A 23673-nucleotide genomic window follows, 5' to 3' on the forward strand; every position below is an offset into this window, starting at 1 on the left:
CTCAGCGACGTCCTTGCAAGGATGTTCTGATGCCACATGACAGGGAAGAAGCCTGGAGACAACACAGCATCAGAACCAGGAGGTGGGGGAGCTGTACTCCAAGTTCAGCTGGGCCTGGACTCCTTGGGTGACCTTGAAGCATTCATTCATCTCTCCTCCATACTAGCCTGGCTTTCTTCATCTATGCAAATGAAGGAAGTGTGGACAAACACTCTCCAGTTTCAGCTGGCTCTAAGAATTTTAAGAGTCTAGTTTCTCTTCTATGATCTAACACGTGTCCTTCTGGGTATAACGTACACTCCTCCTCCTGCTTCTGCCCTTAACCTTTTATTTCTTCTTGGTGTCAAGACATGCATGTGCGCACTTTCCATCAGCTGCACCCTGACAGCCTGCTGCGTGCCCTGGCCTGGGGACCCCAAGAGGGGACAAGGCCTACCCTCAGGAAACTCCCTTTTCTCTGTGGAGAAAAACAAAGGCCACAAAAGCACAACCAAACAGTGAGCAAACAGATCGGCCATCCCAAGAGATTCCCCCTCAAATCTTTGCTAAGTAACAGAATCCAAACAGTTCACTGCTGGAAGAGATCTCTGAGAACACTGACTCCATTTCCCATCATTTTATAAATGAAACAGCAAATTCGAAGCAGGCAGTGATTCCTCCAGGGCCACACAGCAGCTTCACAGCAGAAGCTGGACCAGAACCCAAGAACTCCTTCTTCTGCCCCAGGCCAGGCCTAACCTGTGGGCCCTGTGCTTTAGGGCCTTTCATGCATCATCACAGCCACTCTCCAGCCATGCAGCATCGAGACCAAACAAATGAACAAACAAGCCAGATCAGCTGTTCCAACTGATTCTTTTTCAAATATTTTTTATTTTATAGAATCAGAAGAGTTTACTGCTAAAGGAGACCTCGTTCCCCCTCTTGAAATAGCATGCCACCCAGAAGCAATGGTGCCCATCAGGGGCTGGATCAATCCCAATGACACCTAGTCCTGGGAAACCAGGTCTTTGGCACTCAGGTCTCTGCTGCCCTGGAACCTGACCTTTGGGTCACGCAGTGGGAGGTGACCTGGAGTTCAGCTGTGTCGGAAGCTGCATGTTTGTGAGCTATGCCTGGAGCCCAGTATAGTCTCCTGGGTGAGCTGCTTCCCTGGGGAGTCAAACTCTAGAAATATCTGTATTAATAGCTATGATGTACTGAGGGCTTACCATGCACAAGGCTCTGAACATGTACCCATATTATCTCATCAAGTCCTTAATATCCTGATGTCATTAGTTTTATTGAATATGCTTTAGAAATGAAGAATCTGAGCTTCAGAGAGACTAGGAAGCTTCTCAAAATTATACAACTAGCTAGCTGTGAAACAGGGTCCCCAGTCCTTACTTGGTTGACACCTAACCCTGTATGCACAAACTGAATGGCTCTGAAGTCTCCAAGGCCCAGTCCTACAAGGGAGATACAAGAGCTATGACCCAGACCCCAGTTGCACATGGCCATGGCACCCCACCCACCTCAGGCCTTTGTAATTTCCCTAGCAGCAGAGTGAAGATAATCAGCCTGCCTTCCTGCCCCCTGCCTGCCATCCAGGGAGCTGTTCAGAATATTAATGAGCCGATATCTTGGAAGCTCTCAGCACTCCAGGAAGGAGGCGGCACTGGGGTGCCCATATGTCGACTTCTGCTAGCAGAGAAGACTCAGCTCCCTAAGTTAGGTCATTAACATTTCTGAGGTCATAGGCTCTTTTAGGCTATGATTAAATTTAAAAATGTTTGAACTGTTTTCCCCAGTAAGATGCACACACATATATTTAAATATTTCTGTATGACCAGGAGTTGGAGGGACCATAGGTTCCTTTGAAGCTCATTGCAGGACCCCAGGTTTAGAAGACCTGTCGTTGTGACCATCCCTCTTAGTCTTTACTTTTGCCACGCATCAGCCAATAATGAAGCCTGTGGAAGTGAAGGTAGGCCCAGCATGCCAAAACCTGTGGTCTGGGGCAGTAGGAAGATAACACATTCCCTGCCTTTCAGACTCAATATCCAGTTTAGAAGCAAAGACCAGATTATTAGAAATAATAGCTAGCAGGACAGGACTGAAGGCTAAATTGCCTGGGTGGGCTCTTGGTGCTGTGGACAGTCAGAGCAGAATGTGGGCGTCAGAAAGGCCTCTGTAGGAGTAGGACTGAGCCTTTCAGTAGCGATCATGGAACTTGTCATCCAACCTGGGATACCTGAGAGGAAAAGGAAAAGCTTTGATCTATTACTCTAGAACAAGTGCTCTGCTGTACTGTCCCAAGCAACCTGAGATGGATATTTGCACAAACCTTAAAGAAACGGTGAATTTGAACAGGAAGTAAATCAGTTTTAGAGTTGTAGGTGCAGATGTTGATGACAGTCAGCAGGAGACAACAGTGAGGGTACAAGCAAGGATCCTTGGGTATCACACTTGACTTCTTAGGGAGTTAGGAGAAGAGGAGGGGTCTAACTGTGGCTTGGACAAGCATTATCTAGGGGATCAAGCCTAATTACTTGACTTTTCTGAGCCTGGATTTTTTTAAAATTTTTTAACAACTGGTACCCACCAATCTAGCAACACTACCTTGAACCTCTACCAATGGGAAAGTTAAATGTGGGCAAGAGATTACCAAAGTGAGAAGGTGAAGCTGGTTGTGCACAGGAATTGCTCTCCTCTTTCATTCTTTTTAGCAAGATATGTATTTTGCTTTCTCTCTGAAAAGCAAAGACAGCCTACTCTTTCCTGGAGCTAGAAATTTCTCTGGATTTTGTCTGAGAAAGTGAAGGATTTGTTGCATAATTTGCTCAGTGCTCTGGGCCTGTCATGGCCTCCCCACTGAGACTTCAAACCAGAAAGTGATGAGAAGTTCAGCCTCAGTACAGGGGTATACACACACACACACACACACACTCCCTCTCTTTCACTCTCCAATGCATATATAATCAGCAATTCTTATACCTTCTAAACACAGAGGAACTGGTCACTGTCAGAAAAAGGTAGACCTCTGCAAGACTTCCTTTTAAGCTATTTGAAGGGGAAAAATAGACGATGCTGGGCCATATGGTGGGACTGTATTGGTAATAGGTAAAGACTCACATCACTGGCCTCAAGCAAGGGATCTGATGACATTAATGAATGTGGTTTCTTGGCGCTAGTGTTGTGCAGTAGCAGGCTATGCCACTACCTGCGACACTGGCACTCCACAGAAGCACTACTTCATGTCCTGGCTGCTCCACTTCCAATCCAACTCTGTTAATGGCTTGGGAAAAGAAGCAGAGCATGGCCCAAGTATTTTGGCCCCTGCCACCTACATGGGAGACCTGGATGAAGCTCCTGGCTGCTGGCTTCATCCTGGCCCAGTCCTGGCTATTACAGCCATCTAGGGAGTGAACCAGTAGACGGTCTCTCTGACTCACCCTTTCTGTAATTAATTCTGTAATTATTTCAAATAAATAAATATATCTATTTTAAAAAAACAAGAATGTGGTTTCTTGTGTCATTTTTTAGCTTTTACTTATTTGAAAGAAAGAAAGAGGGAGTTTCCATCTACTGGTTCACAGCTTACATGCCCACCACAGTCAGGAGCTGAAGACTAGACCAAGGCTGAAGCCAGGAGCCAGGAATGCAATCCAGGTCTCCCACATGAGTGTAAGATTCAACTACTTGACCATCCCAGGGTTTGCATTGGTGGAAATCAGGAGCTAGAACCAGGAATTGAACCCAGGCATTCCAATGTAGGAGAGAGGCTAAACACTTAAACTAGGCTAAACACTCACTCCCTAGAAATGTCATCACTTACATCTGGGATAGATTCATCCTCAATTTGAGGTAGACTTGGGTGAGATTTATTGTCACATACAAGTCTTGGATTCCCATGTTAGCCAAATGACCTTAAACACAAACTTGAAGATAGGAGGCCATGAATGTTTGAACTCATTCATGAAGCAAAAAAACTTTATAGCCTATTTGGGTTTCAAAAACAAATCTTATTTTAACTAATGGAGACCTCTTTAAAATCCTGCACTTTCTGGTCTGAACATAAGGTCTTCTCCTGAGGTGGTTTAAAATTTTAAAAGCACTTTCACTTTGGCTATGTCACTTAAGATAGGTCAGGAATTTTGAAAATGGGGCTTAGGGAGGTGACTCACTTAGAGTCACTTGGCTGTTAAGGGAGAAGCTGGGATGAAATCTGGATCTTTTGATTTCTGGGACTTCATTCACCAGACACACAAAGGAGTTAACAAAAGTATTTTCAAGTATAACCCAAGGTACCATAAGGCCAGATGCTGGTGCTGGGTCTCTTCTGGAATCCTAGGTAGTAGTAACACACTGACACATGTCCTTTGCAGGCTGCCTTCAATTTTCTCATCTCCAGTTGTGTCTGAGGGGGGTGGTGGTCATGATGGAGGCGTGGTGGTGGGTCTTTGATTAGGGACTGTGCAGAGGTTTCACATTAGTATGCATTCAGAACCAGTATTAGTGTTTGCCTAAACCAATAGACAAAAATGACTTTCACAATAAGCCTCAGTTTACTGAGAAAGAGGTCTGTGGGCTAATCCAGAGAAATAAGCAAAAATTAGCATTCAGCCGCCTCCAACGCCTCATTTCATGTAACATTCTGGGTTCTGGATTTTTACTTCAGCAGAAGAAAAAAACAAATATGAAGCGTATGGAGTTCATTGCTGAGTTCAAAACCACTTGGCTTTGTTTTCCAGGTGCGGTTTGAAGGTTTGACAGGAAATGTGCAGTTCAACGAGAAAGGTCGCCGGACCAACTACACCCTCCATGTGATTGAAATGAAACATGATGGAATCCGAAAGGTAAGGGCCACCTTTGCTTCCATCCACAGGGAGAAGAGGGCTGAGCAGAGCTGTGGTCAGAACCTGGAGCCCCGAGAAAGAGTGTGCCTTTCCTGGACGGAGTCTGTGAGAGATGCAGGCAATGCAGCTTCCAGACTCAGCCCTGCCACTGGCCAACTGACTTTGGGGCAAGTCAGTTTCTTTCTCTGAGAACTGACTCACCAGCAGCAAAGTGAAGATAAAAATCTACCTTTTTCATGTAGTCATTCATCCATCTACCCAAGTCTGTGCTCATGAGAACTCAAAGGATAGGAAAGCACTTGGATTACATGAAGCTATTTCTGAGGAATACTAGAGAATGTGAAAATGATGATTGTTAAATCATTAAAATGATAACTTTCACCTAATCCACAATGGGCTCATCCACTTCATTTTCCATGCAGAAATAAGGGTGAAAATATGCTTATATGCCTATATACTTTTAATATATAATATGTATGCAATTAAAATTCTTAGAATAATATTCAAATCCTTGGAGTAACATTCAGAATTCTTCCAAACTCTATGTTCTTTGATTTCCATCAACTTCCCCACACTGACCCCTTGACACTCAACTCCTTTTTCTCTACCCATCAGTCGTTCTGATTGTCTTTCACTTCCTTGACTATACCATGTTCTTTCTCATCACATAGCTTTTACACTAATGGGTGGAACTCCACCCACCAATTCCCATCTTTTGCCTGGAAAAATGCCTCTTTAGCCTACAGCATTCAGAGTAAATGGCATTCCCCTGGGGAATCCTTCCCTGCCTGCTTTTGCTATACCTCATGTCTGTTTCTCCTCTGCCTTCATCACATGTCTAGTCCTTGTAATGGCATGGTAGAGTGACTATGTAGCACGGTACACTGTGGTCTGGAGCTAGTGAGGCGCCATGGATCTGAAAATACTGGATCCGGAATCCCGGAAACAGAATCCTGTCTTCACCACTTATCACTCTGGGATACTGGATGAATTATTCAGACTCTCTGTGTCTTAGTTCTCTCTTCTGATAAATGGGACTCACCCTATAATTCAGACCTTATCGGGTCATTGAGAGGATTAAATGCTTTTTGCTGTGCAGAAGTTCTAAGTGTTGGGCAGGGAACCTAGAAAGTTGGATCTTAATCTCTTAATGTTCTCCCTGCCTGAGCTGTCAAATACACTTGCCATTAGCCATGTGTAGCTATTTAATTTTCAATTAATTACAGTTTAAGTCAGTCCTTCAGTGGCCCTCACCACATGTCAAGTGCCCAATAAATGCACATGGTTAATGGCTCTTCTATCAGATAGCATAGACATAAAACATTTCCATCACTGCAGAACGTTCTTCCAGATGGCCTTGCATTCATATCCTCTGCTCCCTGAAACCCGTCTTCTCTGCTCTTGTCTGGAATCCCCACTTCCGCTTCAGAGTTTGTCCCAACTCATTTCCTTTATCAAGGCTGTTGTAACAAATCCTGTAGTAACAAGTAATTACAGACAATAGCTTCAAACAACACAAGTTTAGCATCTTACAGTTCTTCAGGTCAGAAATCTGGTGAATCTCACTGAACTAAAACCAGGGTGTTGGCAGGGCTGTTTTAATCTAGAAGTCCCAGGAGAAAATCTGTTTCTTGCATTTTGCAGCCTTCTTCCAGAAGCTATCCCTACTGCTTGGCTCATGTTAAATGTCCTCCATCTTCTAAGCCAGCAATTCCACACCTTCATACCTTCTCCTACCATTAAAAGCTTCCTGGCTTTTAATACTCACGGAATTAGGTTTCCCCATCTGTAGGTCTGGAATCTTAATCACATGTGCAATGCCTCCTTGGCCATGTAAGGTAACATTCTCACAAATACTGCAGAGAAGAGCATGGACATCTTCAGGGGAACATTATTCTGCCTAACCCAAAGGCCAAGTTTAAGTGACTTTTCTCTCTCAAGTCTGTCTTCCACCCAGTGGAAGGCATCTCTTGTCCTCATACACCCCTCAGAGCACAGTGAGCACTTCTAATGGCACTGCCTGTTGGCATCCATCCTATCCTCTTTGACTGTAAGCAACTTGAGGGCTCCTAGCACTGTTTTTCCATCTCCTACTGGGTATACATCATTAGTTACCCACAGTAGAACCACCACATGCCTTCCATTTCAGCAGATACCAAACAAGGGCACTCTATTTGTCTAGAAATAGGACCACTAAGAGTATGTCTGCATTTTAGCAAACCTCTGTCTTGACGATTGTACAAGGACATTCTTGAAGGACCAAACCTGCTGCAAGTGATGTTTATCCAGAAATAGTCTAATTGTGAGTTCATTTTTGTGATTCCCATTCTGATTCCTGCTACTGGAGAAGACATCTGCTAGATCACTTAGCTTTTATAATTCTTCATTTTCCACTTGTTTTAAATGGGAAAGATCATGTCGGCATTAGCACTGACCATTGTTCAGTGAATGTTACCTACGTTAGTGGCACTAACCCTTACAAGAAACGTGAAACAGGTGATTTGTGACTAAACTACGGAAAACACTGAGATGTCTTGTTTGGTCCCTTCAAAGCACTTTGTTCTTAGTTTGGTTGTAAAGAGTATTGGTCTTATTTATACAGCCCCCTTTCCTAGATAGATAACCAAGGCAGAGAGGCCCAATAAGCTGTTTAGGGTCTTTCCTTTCCCAGTGGGAAAGAAGCCCTCTGGTCTACATAAGGTGTCACAGTGAGCAATGGTTGGAGACCTCACTTCAGGCCCCTGACTCTCCAGCCCATGCTCATCTTGCTGCAGCTGCTGCCAGAGCTGAGTGGATCAGATTGACACAATCAGGACATTCCTGATGACTAAGGGGCAGAGGAAGGGTGGGCCATTCAGGGAATGTTGCAGCCCCTGGAAGGGACAGCAGTCATGTGTGTCCCTTTCAGAACTGAAGGAGAGTTGGTGGTGTCATCCCTTGCCTTCTAAATGAAAACACAGATCCTGTAGCTTTTCTGTATAATTCTCAGAGCAGGCAAGCAGATCGCTCCTAAACAGTAACTTGTCCACCAAGGACAAGGACCTGCACTGTTCCTAGAATCTCAGAATGGCCTTTGCCACTGGTAAAAAAAAAAATATTGCTGTTTCCTCATAGAGCAAATTAGCATTTCTGTACTATGTAAGAGTGGCTAGTTGTGGGGTTGTCAATGATAAAATAAGGATATTGAGCTGATTTTTTCTATCTGGGATGCCATAGTAGTTCAAAATAAGACCAGATTATTTCCTATACTTCAGCAGTAGACTAGATATCTTGGGGGAGGGTGGTGTGACAAGCAAGAGAACCCAGAGATACGGACCCCACCCTGCATCATCCAGCTGTATGGCCTGCAGTTTGTCTCTGAACCTCTCTGGGTCTCAATTTTGTTTCAGATGTATTTTATTTATTTTAAAGACAGATTAAGAAAGAGGAGAGACAGAGAGAGAAATATTCCATCTGCTGGTTCACTCCCCAAATGCCCCCAACATCCAGGACTGAGCCGGGCTAAAACCAGGAACCTGGAACTCCATCCAGGTCTTCCACATGGGTGGAGGGGGCCCAAGTATTTGGGACATCTTCTGCTGCTTTCTCACATACATTTAGCAGGAAGCTGGATTGGAAGTGGAAAAGCCAGGACTTGAACCAGCTATCTGATATGGAATGCCAGCTTCACAAGCAGTAGCTTATCCCATTATGCCACAATGCTGGGCCCAGGATCTTTCAAGTAAGTGAGAGGTGTTGGGCTGTACACCCCAATTCCTCTCTGCACTGACAACTTGGATGTCAGTGCCATCTAATAGCATTTTTAGCCTCAATCCCCGAATCACACTGTCCCTCTCCTAGCTGGAATTTGGCTTCTTCTATGGAAGTGGAGTGAGGGATCTCCAACAACTGACAAACTGCCCTGTGTGAGCTTCCTCAGTTGTTTCTCCCAGGACCTGGGATCCCAGTCCATAGACTGGCAGGAGCCTTCCGTCTCCTCAAGACTTGCTCCCAATAGAGAACTTGCTGGAAACAGGGACACTTGTAGCAAGACTGTTGCTTCTTGGCTGGTGCCATGGCTCACTAGGCTAATCCTATGCCTGCGGCACCGGCACCCTGAGTTCTAGTCCCTGTTGGGGCGCCGGTTCTGTCCCGGTTGCTCCTCTTCCAGGCCAGCTCTCTGCTGTGGCCAGGGAGTGCAGTGGAGGATGGCCCAAGTGCTTGGGCCCTGCACCCGCATGGGACAAAGGAAAAAGCACCTGGCTTCTGGCTTCGGATCGGCGCAGTGCACCGGCCATAGCAGCCATTTGGGGAGTGAACCAACGGAAGGAAGACTTTTCTCTGTCTGTCTCTCTCTCTCTCTCTCTCTCACTGTCTAATTCTGCCTGTCCAAAAAAAAAAAAAAAAAAAAAAGACTGTTGCTTCTCAGCAAACAGAAGAATTCCTTGGACACCTGATCAAGAAAGCAGATTCACATGCCCCCTGTTTTTGGAGGACAAAGAATAGGCCTAGAAATTTTCCTATTTTAAAAGCTCCCTCTCAACACGAAGGATTCCTAGTGCTCTAAGGAGTTTGGTGAGAAACACTGGCAGAGTGGTTAAGTGCTTGGGCTTAGAGGCAGACAGACCATCTCTACTCTTTACTAGGCACATGACCTTGGGAAAGTTCTTTGGCCTCCCTGCACCTCAGTTACATCATCTCTAAAAGAGGGCTAGCACCCCTTTTCCTCCTCACAGGATTGCTGCCAACACTAATGAAGATAATGCCTGTTATTCCCACTGCCTGAGGAGGTCAGGAAAGTAGCACCTGGCCTGTACTGGCCATTCAGCCCACATTTGCTTGCTTGTTTGTTCTTTCATCCCCCTACCATAGGCCACAGGGATTCTGCATCAGCATTGAGTTTGGGTGAGTCCGGCTGAGTAAGCCCATGGTAGGGATAAAATAGCAAACAGAAATAACAGAGTTACCTTAAAAATCCTCAAGTAAATGCTTGTGCTTTATTTTTCAGATCCCAGGGCTGTTTTTAAACTTACATTCCAGTGACTAAATCCTTTCTTAGAGCATGAGCTTAAACATCCTTTGTTTACAGGGGATCCGACTTTCCGAAAATCAATTCCTCCACATCTGCAACTTTTACTCAATCAACCTCCTAGCAAAGTAATTTCTCAAATATTCAAGGGTGACCTAGTTGTGCTGGTTACCTTGAACAGCCTTACCTGATATGCACAATGAACAAGAGCTGCTTCTTCCAGATCTGGGGCCTCGGGAAAACTCTCCCCATATTCAGACCTGTATCATATGGCCAACACACCCTTTAGAACCCAATTTGACATCACACTGAAATGTGTATGGTCTTCGCACCCATTAGTCACAAATTTTAGGAGCTGCAGATGCCAAGTTAGGCACTGGCTCTACTAAGCTGAATCCCAAGAAAACTCAGAAACACTCAGATTTAGAATTCCTAATCAGGGAGCAGACATTTAGTCTAGTGGTTGGGATGCTCACATCCCATACCAGAGAGCCTAGGAGTGCCCCTGAATTGTCTCCTGCTAAGGCAGAGCTGGGAGGCAGCACTGGTTGCTCAGATGGTTAAGTACCTGCCATCCACATGGGAGGCCTCGATTGCCTTCCCAGTGCCAGACTGTAGACCCAGCCCAGACCCAGCTGTTGCAGGTATTTGCTGGGGGAGGGACTGGGGGATGGGAGATTTTGTGCTCTCTCAAATGAATAAATAATTTTTAAATTAGAAAGTAAAAACACCTAGTCAAATCAGGAAACTAATTCTGATTAATGGCTGCCCAGGGGGAAAATATAAAGGAAGGTCTCTTACATCAGGGAACCAGCATTGTTGATTTAATTGGCTTTGCACACCCCCATTGATCCTTTAGCTGTCTTCAGACCTGGTGGACAGCAACTGCTCATTTCAACTTGATTTGAATCCCCTACTCTGCCCTGAGTTGATTATCCCCAGTTCTCACCCTGTGTATAACTGGTATGGAAACACTGGATGGGAGAAAGGACTCACGTGACCCAAAGTCCTGCTGACAATTAAAAAAAAAAAAAAAACTGAAAACCCAAAGAGTTCAGTTCTCCATTTCATATGCTCTTTTTCTTTGGAGGTTCATCTTGAAATCCTCGCTACCCAATTGTGGACATATAGCCCCAATACAGCCTGAGTCCAATCACTTCTCTTCAGAGGCCATGCCTTCCTCATTCAGTGGGTTCCTTTGCATTCACGGGTTCTGCTGCCTACATTCTTACTGCTTATAGGGCTACTTCTCCACCGTAAGACCTGGGATAGTAATTTTCAAATATGCATCACATTACATTGTTCTGCTTAAAATACTCACTAAATTCCTCTTGCCAGTAAAATACAATATGTCTGTTTATCTTGGCCTTCAACACCCCATGTGCTGCTTCCCTCCAACACCACCTCTTGGTCCTCTGCAACTGGCTGCTTACTCTGTAGCTACACTGGTGTCTTCCTGTTCCTCAAGCACATCAAGTTCACTCTTTCCTTGGAGCATATGCACTTGCTGTAGCTTTCCCTGTTGCTCTCTATCATTATATTTTCATGAGCTATGTATCTTCTTGTCATTCAGGTCTTAGCTCAAGTAAAAACACCTTGGACGCTGTCTCTGACCAACCATCTAAAGTTCCCCCACCCACCCACAATAGTCACATTATCCCATTTTCTATTTTTCATAGTGTTTATGTGTTCTGATATTTTTGTTTGATGATTAAACCAGATTGAGGTTGGCAAACTTCAGCCCCTCAGGTATAATTCAGCCTACCACCTGTTTTTGCACAGCCCATAAACTTAAAGATTTTGTACAGCCCATGAGCTCATGGTCTTTACACTTTTAAATGGTTGAAATAGATCAAAAGAAGACTATTTTTGATGTGTAAAAGCTATCTAAAATTAAAATCTCAGTGTCCATAATGGAACACAGCTATGCTTGTTTGTTTATATATTATATATGGCTGCTTATGCATTCCAAAAGCTAAGAGGAGTAGTTAGAGCAGAGACTATATGAGCCACAAAACCTAAACTATTTCCGTCTGGCTCTTGAAGATAAAATTGGCCAACCTCTAACCTGAATATGTGTTGTCCTTGTTCCTGACTTCTTTGCCAAATCACTGTTTGTCTTAGCCTGTGCTGCTGTTGTAACAGAATGCACAGACTGGATAATTTAAAAGAAAAGGAATATTTCTCTCAGTTCTAAAGGATGGGAGGTCCAATATAAAGATGCCAGCATCTGGTAATGTCACAAAAAGGACATTGTATTGTGAAGCAGAGCTCACTTTTATAAGCGAGCCATTCCTGTGATAACTAACCCACTCCCAGGATAATAGCATCAATCCATTCTTGAGAGTGGAGCTCTCATGAGCTAATCACCACTTAAAGGGCCCCCTTTCCAAGACCATTATAGTGACAATTAAATGTCAACATCAGTTTTGGAGGGGACATTGAAATCACTAAAATATCAGCTCTCCAAAAGCAGGGACCATATTTATATTATTTATTATATCCTAGAAGATATTTACTTATAGTTAGCACAAAACATCAGGTGGTTATAAATGAGTGGGCAGTTTATTTAATGTTGCTGGGCAATCAGGGAGCATACTACTCAGGCCAATGTTTCTGCTGATCGGACAACAAGCAAGAAAAAAACATGCTGGTAAATGCAATGAATTCCTCGAGTAGAATTCAGATAAAGTTACACATCAACTTATTAACTTCAAATCCTTCAAGTATGTTAGTTTAGACAACACTAAGTACTGTAACAAACAGATAAACTCTGCAAACCAGCTATCTAGGGCAATAAAAATTTCTTTCTTTCTTACTCCATGATCATTTTTTAGGCTGAGGGCTCTGGCTTAGACTCAGATTTGTGGAGCCTCCAACTGTCTAGTTGGGTCTTTCTAGCTGTCAACATTTAGCTAATAGATGGGGGAAGAAAGAAAATGGAAACTGCTGGAGATTTAAGGGTCAGCCTAGAACACATGCACATTACTTCTTATGTATTCCATTGGCCAGAACCCAATTGGCCAACCATCAGCAGGCTGAGAAATGCAGCTGCTGACTAGATAACCACTTCCTTTCACCACCTCTACACAATCAAAGGTGAAAAAGAACACTTGGTGGTCAGCTCATTGTCTTGGCCATAGTAGACAATCTGGAATGGAACTCATTTTGGAAGTCAAGGGCTGTCACTACAAAGGCAATCCAGAGACTTCAATGTACAAATTTGATTTAATGATGGTGCAAGGTACATCAATTCAATTTGCAGTTCTATGATCATCTCCTTTCTAAACTTCACCCACTTTGAATTAAAAAACTCACCTACCAACTAGGTTCATTTCCTACATTCAAAGAATCTTTAGAGGTATATGGAAAATAAAAGATCAAAAATTATAACTGGCCCCAGAAGACCACTCACTGTTTATATTGTTTAAATCCTTTCCTGAACAGGGGTCCCTAATCTTTACCAAAGTACTAATTCTGATTAACTTTCAGATAGAATCAAAGTTCCTGTACACCCTCAGCAGAGAATCAACACGCTGTATAATAATCCAAACTATTTCCTAATGAAAAGGAAATATACTCTCTCCTCCAAATTGCAATATCTCTTCAACAATCTTTGCCAATTCTCTTTTCATGAAAGTATGGAACCAGATTTCTAGGTCTCCTGGTTTACAAGAGGTGTGGGCCTGAGGTTTGACATCACTCAGGCTCTACTGACCCCAGTAACATCACCTCCGACTTCTTTTCTTTCTTTTTTTTTTTTTTTTTTTTTTTTTTTTTTTTTTTGACAGGCAGAGTTAGACAGTGAGAGAGAGAGAGAGACAGAGAGAAAGGTCTTCCTTTTTCCACTGGTTCACCCCCCAAATGGCCGCCACGGCCAGTGCGCTGCACCGATCAGAAGCCAGGAGCCAGGTGCTTCCTGCTGGTCTCCCATGCGGGTGTAGGGCCCAAGCACTTGGGCCATCCTCCACTGCACTCCTGGGCCACAGCAGAGAGCTAGACTGGAAGAGGAGCAACCCGGACAGAATCTGGTGCCCCGACTGGGACTAGAACCCATGGTGCCAGCGCCACAGGCAGAGGATTAGCCTAGTGAGCCGCGGCACCAGCCCCGACTCCTTTTCAAAACTACTAAGAATAAAGTAAACTTGTTTACAACATTTAAATATTCTACTAGCTTGTGATATCGAAGGAGATATATGTAAGCCAACAAAAACATGGTATTCTTTTAAATCCCAGTTTAATAGTAGTGCTATGATACTAGCTTTGAAGGAATGTTATCCATTCAAAAATTAAAGTTTTTTTTTTGTAGGCCAAAATAAGTTAGATCCACATAGACTCACCTATGCTTTTTGCCCACCTTATGTCCAAATAACTTAATACTCTAGAGCAGTGCTTTATGATTTCGAACCACTAGCTCTCAGAAATTTTGTATATAAAGAGGAGTGTGCTTCCAAACTCATTTGACCATCTCTCCAGACTATATTCTTCTTGTGAATACTGATAATGTTAAATAACAAATTGAAAACTCAAATACATTGTAGTTTAGAAACCTAATTCATTACACTAATGAATATCTTTTAGCTTACTGACAATATGAACTGCATACTATGATAATTGTTTTAAAAGCTTTCTCTCAGTCCTCATAGCAGCCCCATGAGTCAGATACCCTTGTTGTACCCATTCTATAGAGCAGGAACTGAGGCCCACAGAGGTCAAATAATTTGCACAACTTAATATAGTTAGTAACTAGGAAAGCCTTGGTTTTAAACCAGGTCTATCTGAGGCCTTAATGACTGAGCCGCCTCTTTGGTTAAATGATATTTCTTTGTACACTGTGGGTTTTAGAGGAATTAGGAGAGTGTCAAGAGAACAATTTCTATTGAGCTTTGTAAAGTTTAAGTAGAAGCAGCGAACCTATTGGCTAATTGTGAAGGGAGAAGAGAGAAGAAAGGAGTAATATAAAGGAAGGAGCAAAACACACGTTAACACTATCAAAGAGGGGGAAAACAGAACCAATTTGGCAGACAGTCTCACAAGCTGAAATTGTGAAATAATCTTGCCTTTGAGGTCCATGAGATCTGAATTCCTGCTACCAGTCTGCTATATAAATTATCATTATAAATTAGGTTATTTGATCTCCCTAGGCCTACACTTTCTCATCTGTAAAACAGAGAATTAACTGCAGACTTGCCTGGACTAGTTACATAGTGTGAGGATCAGAAAAGTTAAATGTTGTGAAAATACTTTGGAGATTAAGAAATATATGAAAAATAATAAATCCTGCTGCATGATACACTGCCATAGTGATTTAACGCTTGTTAGACCACAGGATTCCTTGTAAAAGCAACTCTCAAGGAGAATTCCAATGCAAGAAGTGCATAAAAAGCAGAGCTGAGTGCTGGAGCACAGTTCCTGATCCCCCCCACCATGAAAGTGGTGAGGGGACCCCAGGTCCCCTAGGGTTCCTTTTAACACTGCATTAGCACAGTGAGGGAGGACAGACTGCAATGGGTCTTAAGCAAGTCCTCTGGTCTTCAAGCCTCTATTTCCCCTACGTTAAAAAAAAAGGGGGGGGGGGGTTTGGATGAAATAACTCTTCAGGTCTCCTCCCACTGTGACATTCTAGAAATCTAAGTTTCTGGTTCTAGTGTCATTTAAGAGAAAAATCTCCTTCCACACTGACTAACAGTATCCTGCACAGACACATGCCAATTCACAGTGTCCTGAGGGACACACTCCCCCAGGCTTCTCAACTGTCCTACCAGCAACAGAGTCGACCGACCCCATGCTGGGTTGCATAAATGCTGAGATCCATTTGTTCTCTCCACAAATTATTCTTGAGCTGCTTCTCTGTTAAAGATGTTCTGGGCCAACATGGGGCCCTAGAATGTATACACTTTGGTCTTATCCACAAGGAACCTGCAGCAAAATGGCAAGATGTGCAAACAGCTATATCTCAGGGCTCTAATGTGAATACAGGGGGCACTCAAGGACTGGCTGGCAGCACACTGGGGTGCAGGAGGCCATGCTCCCACAGCCAATTGCCAGGACGCAGCTCCTATGGTCTTGGGGAACTTAATGCACTTCTTTGTGTCTCAGTTTTTTCATGCTTAAGATGCAGATGATAATTAACTACCTAACCTCATAGGTTGGTATGAGGATCAAAGTAGTTAAAAGCCGGCGCCGCGGCTCACTAGGCTAATCCTCCACCTTGCGGTACCGGCACCCCGGGTTCTAGTCCCAGTCAGGGCGCTGGATTCTGTCCCGGTTGCCCCTCTTCCAGGCCAGCTCTCTGCTGTGGCCCGGAGTGCAGTGGGGGATGGCCCAAGAATTTGGGCCCTGCACCCCATGGGAGACCAGGATAAGCACCTGGCTCCTGCCATAGGATCAGCGCGGTGCGCTGGCCTCAGTGCGCCAGCCGTGGCAGCCATTGGAGGGTGAACCAACGGCAAAAGGAAGACCTTTCTCTCTGTCTCTCTCTCACTGTCCACTCTGCCTGTCAAAAAAAAAAAGTAGTTAAAACACAGAAAGAAGTTTGAAGAGTGCCTGAAACACAGTCAGTATTCAATAAACTTCAAACTAACATGATTCTCAGCCCAGGATTTAGTCCCCTCCCACCAAAGTAGCCTCTGGAGACAGGGTACCAGGGTTCCAGCCAACCTCACTACCAAGCTGTGTCACCTTGGACAACTTAACGCACATCCCTAAGCCAGAGGAAATGGCACAAACTTTAAAGCACTTAAGCTCAGACACAGCAACACATAATCAATGGTAGCAGTTACTGCTGGTTCATGGCTGTGACATCTCAGGGAGAACTTTTGGTTTCCATCTGAAGGCACTGGGAAAGACATCAATCAAGGTGAAGGTGACATCTGAGATGACCACCTGGTACATGGCCTGGTTTTGGGGAGCCTGAGCCGAATTCTGGCTGTTGGTAGACCTGCCCATCCTTCTGCACATGAGCTGCCAGTTCTGCTTCCTTTTTCTCTTTTATATCTAGAACCAGCACAATGATCACAGAACAGAACACAACTGAGTAAAGAAAGAGAGAGATGATAGAAATAAATGGAGAGACAGAGGTAAAGGTAGAGATACTGACAGAACATCTAAGTATGTGTAGGTTTAGGAGTCGGGTGTGTGTGTGTGCATGGCATGTCATTCCACTGTTCCCAAAGCATAATTCCTGTTGCCTTCAGGACTGAGGCACCCTCCTCAGGCTGACATTCAAAGCCCTCTGTTACCTAGATGCTAGCACTTTCTATTCTCTTGACCTAACTTCATCTTCCACTCAAGATTGAATTTACACATTGGACAGAGTCCTTCTGTTGCTTTTGGGCTCAATTTTCTTTAGGCTGAAAAGTTTGGTTCCAACCTTTCCTTCTTTCATAATCTAAAGCCCTGCCTCTTCCTGCTGCTTTTTACCCTGCAGGGGATCCCACACTTTGTTTTATTTCTCTGAATTCTTATATCCATTCATTTATTACTTCTGGTTCCAGGTGTATGTGTGTGTTGTGACTACCGAAGCAGACCAGAGTTATTTTCATAAGGATGATCAGATTTCTCTGTCTCACTCCACCTTTCCACCCTCCACCCCAGTGTTTCAACTTTGTCTTGCACACAACAGGAATTTAGTAAATATTTGCTGAAAGAGTCAGTATGAATAACCTTTTGATACTTGAGAAATTAAGGTTGTCAATCGCCAGTTTTGGGTACTACTATATGATCAGTATTATAATCATTTATGCTAGGAAATAAGTAAATAAAAGATAAGATAACCATCCCAGAAATCAAATCTAGGTAGAAAAATAAGCTATCCTAAAATGCAAGTAAAAGGAATGTAATGTTTAAATCACGTGATTTCAACAACATCTCAGAATGAACTCAGGGAAGGCCAGGGTTAATAGGATGGAAAGGGGATTGTGGCCATGTAGAGGGAATGAAGTCCCCATAGCCCTGGCTCGCACTGTACACAACAGCTGAGCTGTGAAAACAGCCCTCACCACTAAGAACGGGCAGTTTCCAGGTTCAGCTCCACCTATGTGAGGCATTTCGCTAGGTGTAGAGTTGCGGTAACCTGCCTTTCACTTCTTGTTGTTTTCTACCTATACTTTGGAGTCCCCAGAGTGCCCCATACAGTGTGGTGTGATGCTGAGCTCCTTTCTGGTGTTGGCCAGTCCTGATGACTCAAGCTCACCTTACATCTCCATGTTCTTCTCATTAACAGATTGGTTACTGGAATGAAGATGATAAGTTTGTCCCTGCAGCCACGGATGCTCAAGCTGGGGGTGATAATTCAAGTGTTCAGAATAGAACCTACATCGTCACTACAATCCTCGTGAGTACCCAGTCCTGCACTAAAGTTACCTGGGGTCCAACTTGGACTAACATAAGGATTTTCTACCAGAAATGAAAGCTGCTTATTATTGTGGCCAAAATTCTGCCGTCAATAAAAACAAGGACTGGTAAAAAGGACTGCCCTAGAAATAAGAGGTTCTGAGCTTTCACCCTGTGTCTCTTATTTCATCAGCTCACATTCTGCTCTTGGATAAGCCACTTACATTCTTTTGAGCCCAATACATTAAACTTAATGGTGAGATTAAATCGTGTCTGTTTTCAATATTCTTTCAAAGAAAATCATCTAAAGCCCAGCACCTCTGTAGAGTAGAAACAAGTGAAGCTGCTGATTTGAATGACTGATGATTGTGAAAAACCTGGAGTCTGTTAGACTATTTCCCCTTCATGGTGCACCCAGAGGAACCTCAGAGAAATACAGAGCCCCTAGAACATAATTTGAAAAGCTCTGTGCTGTATTTCATACAGTAACTGATGAAACGATCTTGTTTTAACAAGCTTTCCTTCTTTTACCCAAATGTTAGTGGTAGGCTGGGGGTAGAAATCCAGGAAGTAGATTTAGGGGCTAGACAGACTTCTCCTATGTTGACTAATGTTGGTATACTCTCCTCTGCCATGCCAAAGTCTTGAGCCATGGGTTAACCCATAACCCAGATTCTCTGTCTTCTATTTTCTCTACCAGGAAGACCCTTATGTGATGCTCAAGAAGAATGCCAACCAGTTTGAGGGCAATGACCGCTACGAGGGCTACTGTGTAGAACTGGCAGCAGAGATTGCCAAGCATGTGGGCTACTCTTATCGTCTTGAGATCGTCAGTGACGGGAAATATGGAGCTCGAGATCCTGATACAAAGGCCTGGAATGGAATGGTGGGAGAGCTAGTCTATGGAGTAAGTTCCCTCCAGAATGGGATACTGTAGGACAGAAGAAGAGGGTTTAAGAGGAAACCATTTGATGGTTGTGTGTCCTTGCTGTTAGAGTCCTATCAGCCTCCATAACTGAAGATTGTTGCTGCAACTTCCAACTGAGTCAGGATACCTCCTCAATCTCCCTATTATCTGAAGTGTGCCCCTCCATTCCCCACCTAGAACGTCCTACTCCTTGTCCAAACCCTGTATCAAATATTAGTCTTTCCATGGTGTCTTCTTTCTCCCCACAATAGGTGTAAACTCCCCTTTAACCCTCTTTGCCTTACCCTGTAGAATTTAGTTTCTGCTTCTTTTAAGTCTTACACTGCCTTATAGAATGGCTACCTCTATAACAGTGGTAGGTCTACTGCATCTTTTTTTTTTTTTTAAGTTGGCATTTTCAAAGTATAACTACATGGTACTCTTTTTTATTTGTGAATGGGATTTCTTTCTTTTGCTTTCTTTGTTTTCATTTTTAATTAGTTTTTAACATATTTCATGTGATTTGTAGATATAATTCTAAGAACATAATGATATTCCCTTCTTCCCTCCCTTCTTCCTTTCCCCTTCTGCTTCCCCCTCCCTTGTTCTCCTCCCTTTTTGAGATAACATATTTTAAATTTACATTAGAGTAAAAAGGTTTAATACTTCACCAAATAAGAATTTTAACAAATAAAAACCAAAAGACCCTAGTTTAGTGGGAATATGATGGCTATAAACAACTGAATGGGAAAATGATCATTTCACCCATATGCAGTACATTTTAAAGTAATCACAGATCATTAAAACTATAGTAGTACGACATTCTTAACCACTGGTTTGACAAAGGTGTAAAGCAAAATTTTATAAAACTATATTTGCAGTAATACTGATATGCACAGACTTTTCTTTCTTCTTCTTCTCCTTCTTCTTCTTTTTTGAATTTTAGCTCCCACACATGAGGAAGAACAGGTAGTATTTGTCTTTCTGGATCCAGCTTATTTTACTTAACATGATGTCCTCCACTTTTGTCCATTTTGCTGCAAACGGTAGAAGTTCATTCTTTTTTATTGCAAATATGTGATATATACATCACAAATTCTTATCCATTCATCTAATGATGGATGCCTTATTGGATTCCAAATTTTGGCTATTGTGAACAGTGCTGCTGTGAACATGGTGGTACAGGTTATCTCTCTGATACACTGTCTTCAAGTCTTTTGGGTATATACCCAGTAGTGGGATTGCTGGATTATATGGCAAGTGTATTTCTAGTATTTTAAGAAATCTCCACACTCTTTTCCACAGGTCTATAGTTCATTTTCACATCATGTGTTTGGTTGTGGTACCAAAGTAATGCTGGCCTCATATAGAGTTTCACAGAGTTCTACCTTGTATAATATTTTGGAATAGTTTGTATTGTACTGGAACTACTGCCTTTTTCAATGTTTTGTAGAATTTGGTAGTAAAGCTATCAGGTCCCATATTTTCCTTGATGGAAGACTTTTGATTACTGCTTCAATCTCATTGCTTGTTATGGATCTGTTTAGGTTATCTATTATATGGCTCACTATGGTTGAAATAGCTCCATATACAATTTCTGTAAAATCTTTAATAAATTGAGCAGTTCTTATAAACTACCAGCATTGTTCTAAGTATCTAGGGAAACACTAAGCAGCAAAAGAATCTGATTACTTGGGAAGAGGAATCTCAACATTTAACAAGGTAGAAAAGAAAAAGAGAACAGACAGTATAGAGTCTAGGAGTCTAATCTATATGATTTAGATAAGGGCTAAAGATGTGAGTTTGTCCAGTCCTCAGAAAGAAAGGATGTGGAAGGGCCAGTGCTGTGGTATAGAGGGTAAAGCTGCCACCTGTGATGCCATTATCCCATATGGGTGCCAATTCAAGTCCCGGCTGCTCCACTTCTAATCCAGCTCCCTGCTAATGTGCCTGAGAAAGCAGCAGAAGACGTCCCAACTGCTTGGGCCCCTGCATCCACGCGGGAGACCCAGAAGAAGCTCCTGGCTTCGGGCTGGCCCAGCTCCAGGCATTGAGGCCATTAGGGCAGTGAACCAGCAGATGAAAGATCTCTCTCTCTCTCTCCTTTCCTCCCTTTCCCTTTCTCTCAGTGTATAACCCTCTCTAACTCTGCATTTCAAATAAATAACTCTTTAAAAAAATGAGTGAAAGGATATGGAACTTGAAAACTGCCCGTATTCAAACAGAAAGAAAAACATCCCAGGAATTACAAAATATAAATAAGACAGTAGTGGAAGTAGTAAAGTCTAAGAGCAGAGTAAGAAAACACTGCTGGTTTCTGTTGAGGTCTTAGATTGAGGAATCATCAGGATAACTATAAGGCAATGGAAGAATTCTGCTGCCCTGGCTCCACACCCACATGTAGAAAATTCCAGGCAGGCTCTGTGAGCTGAAGCATTTGCAGAGCTCCAGGGAACCCAGGTCTACATTCAGTTCTGGTCAGAATAAAGCAACCATGTCAGATGACTTTAAATCTTACTGTCTCATATCAGGGCAAATGGTGTCATCATGGCTATGGGAGACATACAAAGGGAATTTAAAGAAGGAAAAGATTGACTAAAGAACAACTGCCTCAGGGAGGTGGCTTTTGAGCCGAACTGTGAAAGTGACTAATGAGTTGAGGAATGGATAAACTCATCTTTCCCCTGTTCTGCTTCCTTCTACTCCCTCTCACTCCACTGATGAAAGATAGAGACCTGGATGGTTTAGGCTGCATCTGCAGGCTGGTTTCCATGGGAACTTCCACCAAGCGCTTAAGGTCATCCCCATGGCAACTGTTATGAACTTTTCACCTTCTCCAGCATTATCTTCACCTTCACCTCATGTAATGCGGTTTCCTTAGTAAAAAGCCTGTGATCTGCGCAGAACAAAGGTATCGAACCTTCTATGGGCAAATCCCCCAGTCGCCAGCAGTGAGTCATTGGCCCAATACAGCGCAAACAAGCTGGATGGCTCGGCTGCTATCCCAGACCCAACTTCCCAGCCTTCACCAGGCCTGTCTCTCCACCCAGTATTCTGTCTGAACACTCCATGGTGCACCTATTGAACATCCTCTTTAATTTTACCTTGACTTTCCTTTTCTGTTCCCCTGGGGAAGAACAAAGGGATGTGGGGAAGTATCTCTTAATCACAAACCTCCAGTGAGGTCAAGAAAATTCATTGGAAGGCCTCCAAATTCATTCTTTCTGTGTCTTATAAACAGCTATCAATTAGTCTCTCTTTTCTGCCTTCAACTCCGCCTTATTTTTATCACTAATTACACTTCATGTAGTATGTGGCAGGACCCATGCTAAATACTTTACTCACATTCTTTCAATTACTGCTCACATCAACTTCATATGGAAGAAGAGATAATCTTCTGCACTTTATATGAGAATGCTGAGATCCAGGGAGCTTAGATAACTCCTAAGGAACACATAGCTGATGATAGCATAGTCAGAACATGCAGCCCTGGCTTTTGCACCCCACAGTGGGACACAGTGCTTCTGTAGAAATCACACCACATACTGGACTGAAAAGCCAGTATGAACTGAGACCACAGCAAAAGGTATCCTCAGCAAGAGAATGGAGTGCCCCTCCCTACACATACAGCATCTGCTCCTTTCATGCACAAGTTTTTGTGCCTTATTCCCAGGTATAATTCCTCTCTGTTCTTTGTCACAGCCAAGCAGAAAGGTAGTGTTACCAACAGAAACCTGGATTTGAGTTCCAACTCTGCCAATTTACTGACTACATGACTCGTGTAAGCCAGTGACCTCCTCCCAGGGTCTCAACTCTAATATGGGAAAGGTGAATCCTTTATCTCAGGGCTGTGTGGGAGTATTCACCTATGCAGTGCCTGGCTCAGAGGAGATCTCCATCCCTGACAATTCTGTCCATTTTTGCTTTTTTCTGCCATATCAAAGTTGGATTCTGTTTTCCCAAGAGAGTTTCTGGGCATCAAACATTTCACTGGGGGATCTCCAGGGTCAATGGTTCTCAGACTGCGGCCTCTGGTCCAGCAGAACAAGCAACACTGGGAACTTGGTAGAAATGCAGATTCTCATCCCAGGCCCTCTAGCTCTGCCCTCTGCTTTTCATAGCCCTCCAGGTGATTATGATGCATACCCAAGTTTAAAAACCATCGTCCTAAGATGTCAACTTCAGAGCCTGTGAAATGTTCAGACCTCACAGCATTCTCCTGTACTTGAATTATTTTTAAATTTTTTTTAAGATTTATTTATTTATTTGAAAGGCAGAGTTACACAGAGAGAGGAGAGGCAGAGGGAGAGAGAGAGAGAAGAGAGAGAGAGAGAGGTCTTCTACCCGCTGGTTCACTCCCCAATTGGCCGCAACGGCCAGAGCTGCGCCAATCCGAAGCCAGGAGCCAGGAGCTTCTTACAGGTCTTCCACACAGGTGCAGGGACCCAAGGACTTGGGCCATCTTCTACTGCTTTCCCAGGCCATAGCACAGAGCTGGATTGGAAGCAGAGCAGCCAGGACTCGAACTGGCACCCATATGGTATGTTGGCACTGCAAATAGTGGCTTTACCCACTATGCCACAGCGCCA

General features: G+C 43.4%; 1 protein-coding gene across 2 annotated transcripts in view; it reads left to right on the top strand.

Moving 5' to 3' along the window:
• The window catches only part of GRIA1 (glutamate ionotropic receptor AMPA type subunit 1), a 321742-nt gene that overhangs the window by 205102 nt on the left and 92967 nt on the right, over positions 1 to 23673 (top strand). For both annotated transcript variants that reach the window (XM_002710325.5, XM_002710324.5), the window contains exons 8-10: positions 4731 to 4835; positions 18068 to 18178; positions 18878 to 19084. In XM_002710325.5, the coding sequence (XP_002710371.1) occupies positions 4731 to 4835; positions 18068 to 18178; positions 18878 to 19084 (423 nt within the window). The remainder of the gene's footprint in view (positions 1 to 4730; positions 4836 to 18067; positions 18179 to 18877; positions 19085 to 23673) is intronic.

This window comes from Oryctolagus cuniculus, chromosome 6, assembly GCF_964237555.1.
Source record: "Oryctolagus cuniculus chromosome 6, mOryCun1.1, whole genome shotgun sequence".
NCBI lineage: Eukaryota > Metazoa > Chordata > Mammalia > Lagomorpha > Leporidae > Oryctolagus > Oryctolagus cuniculus.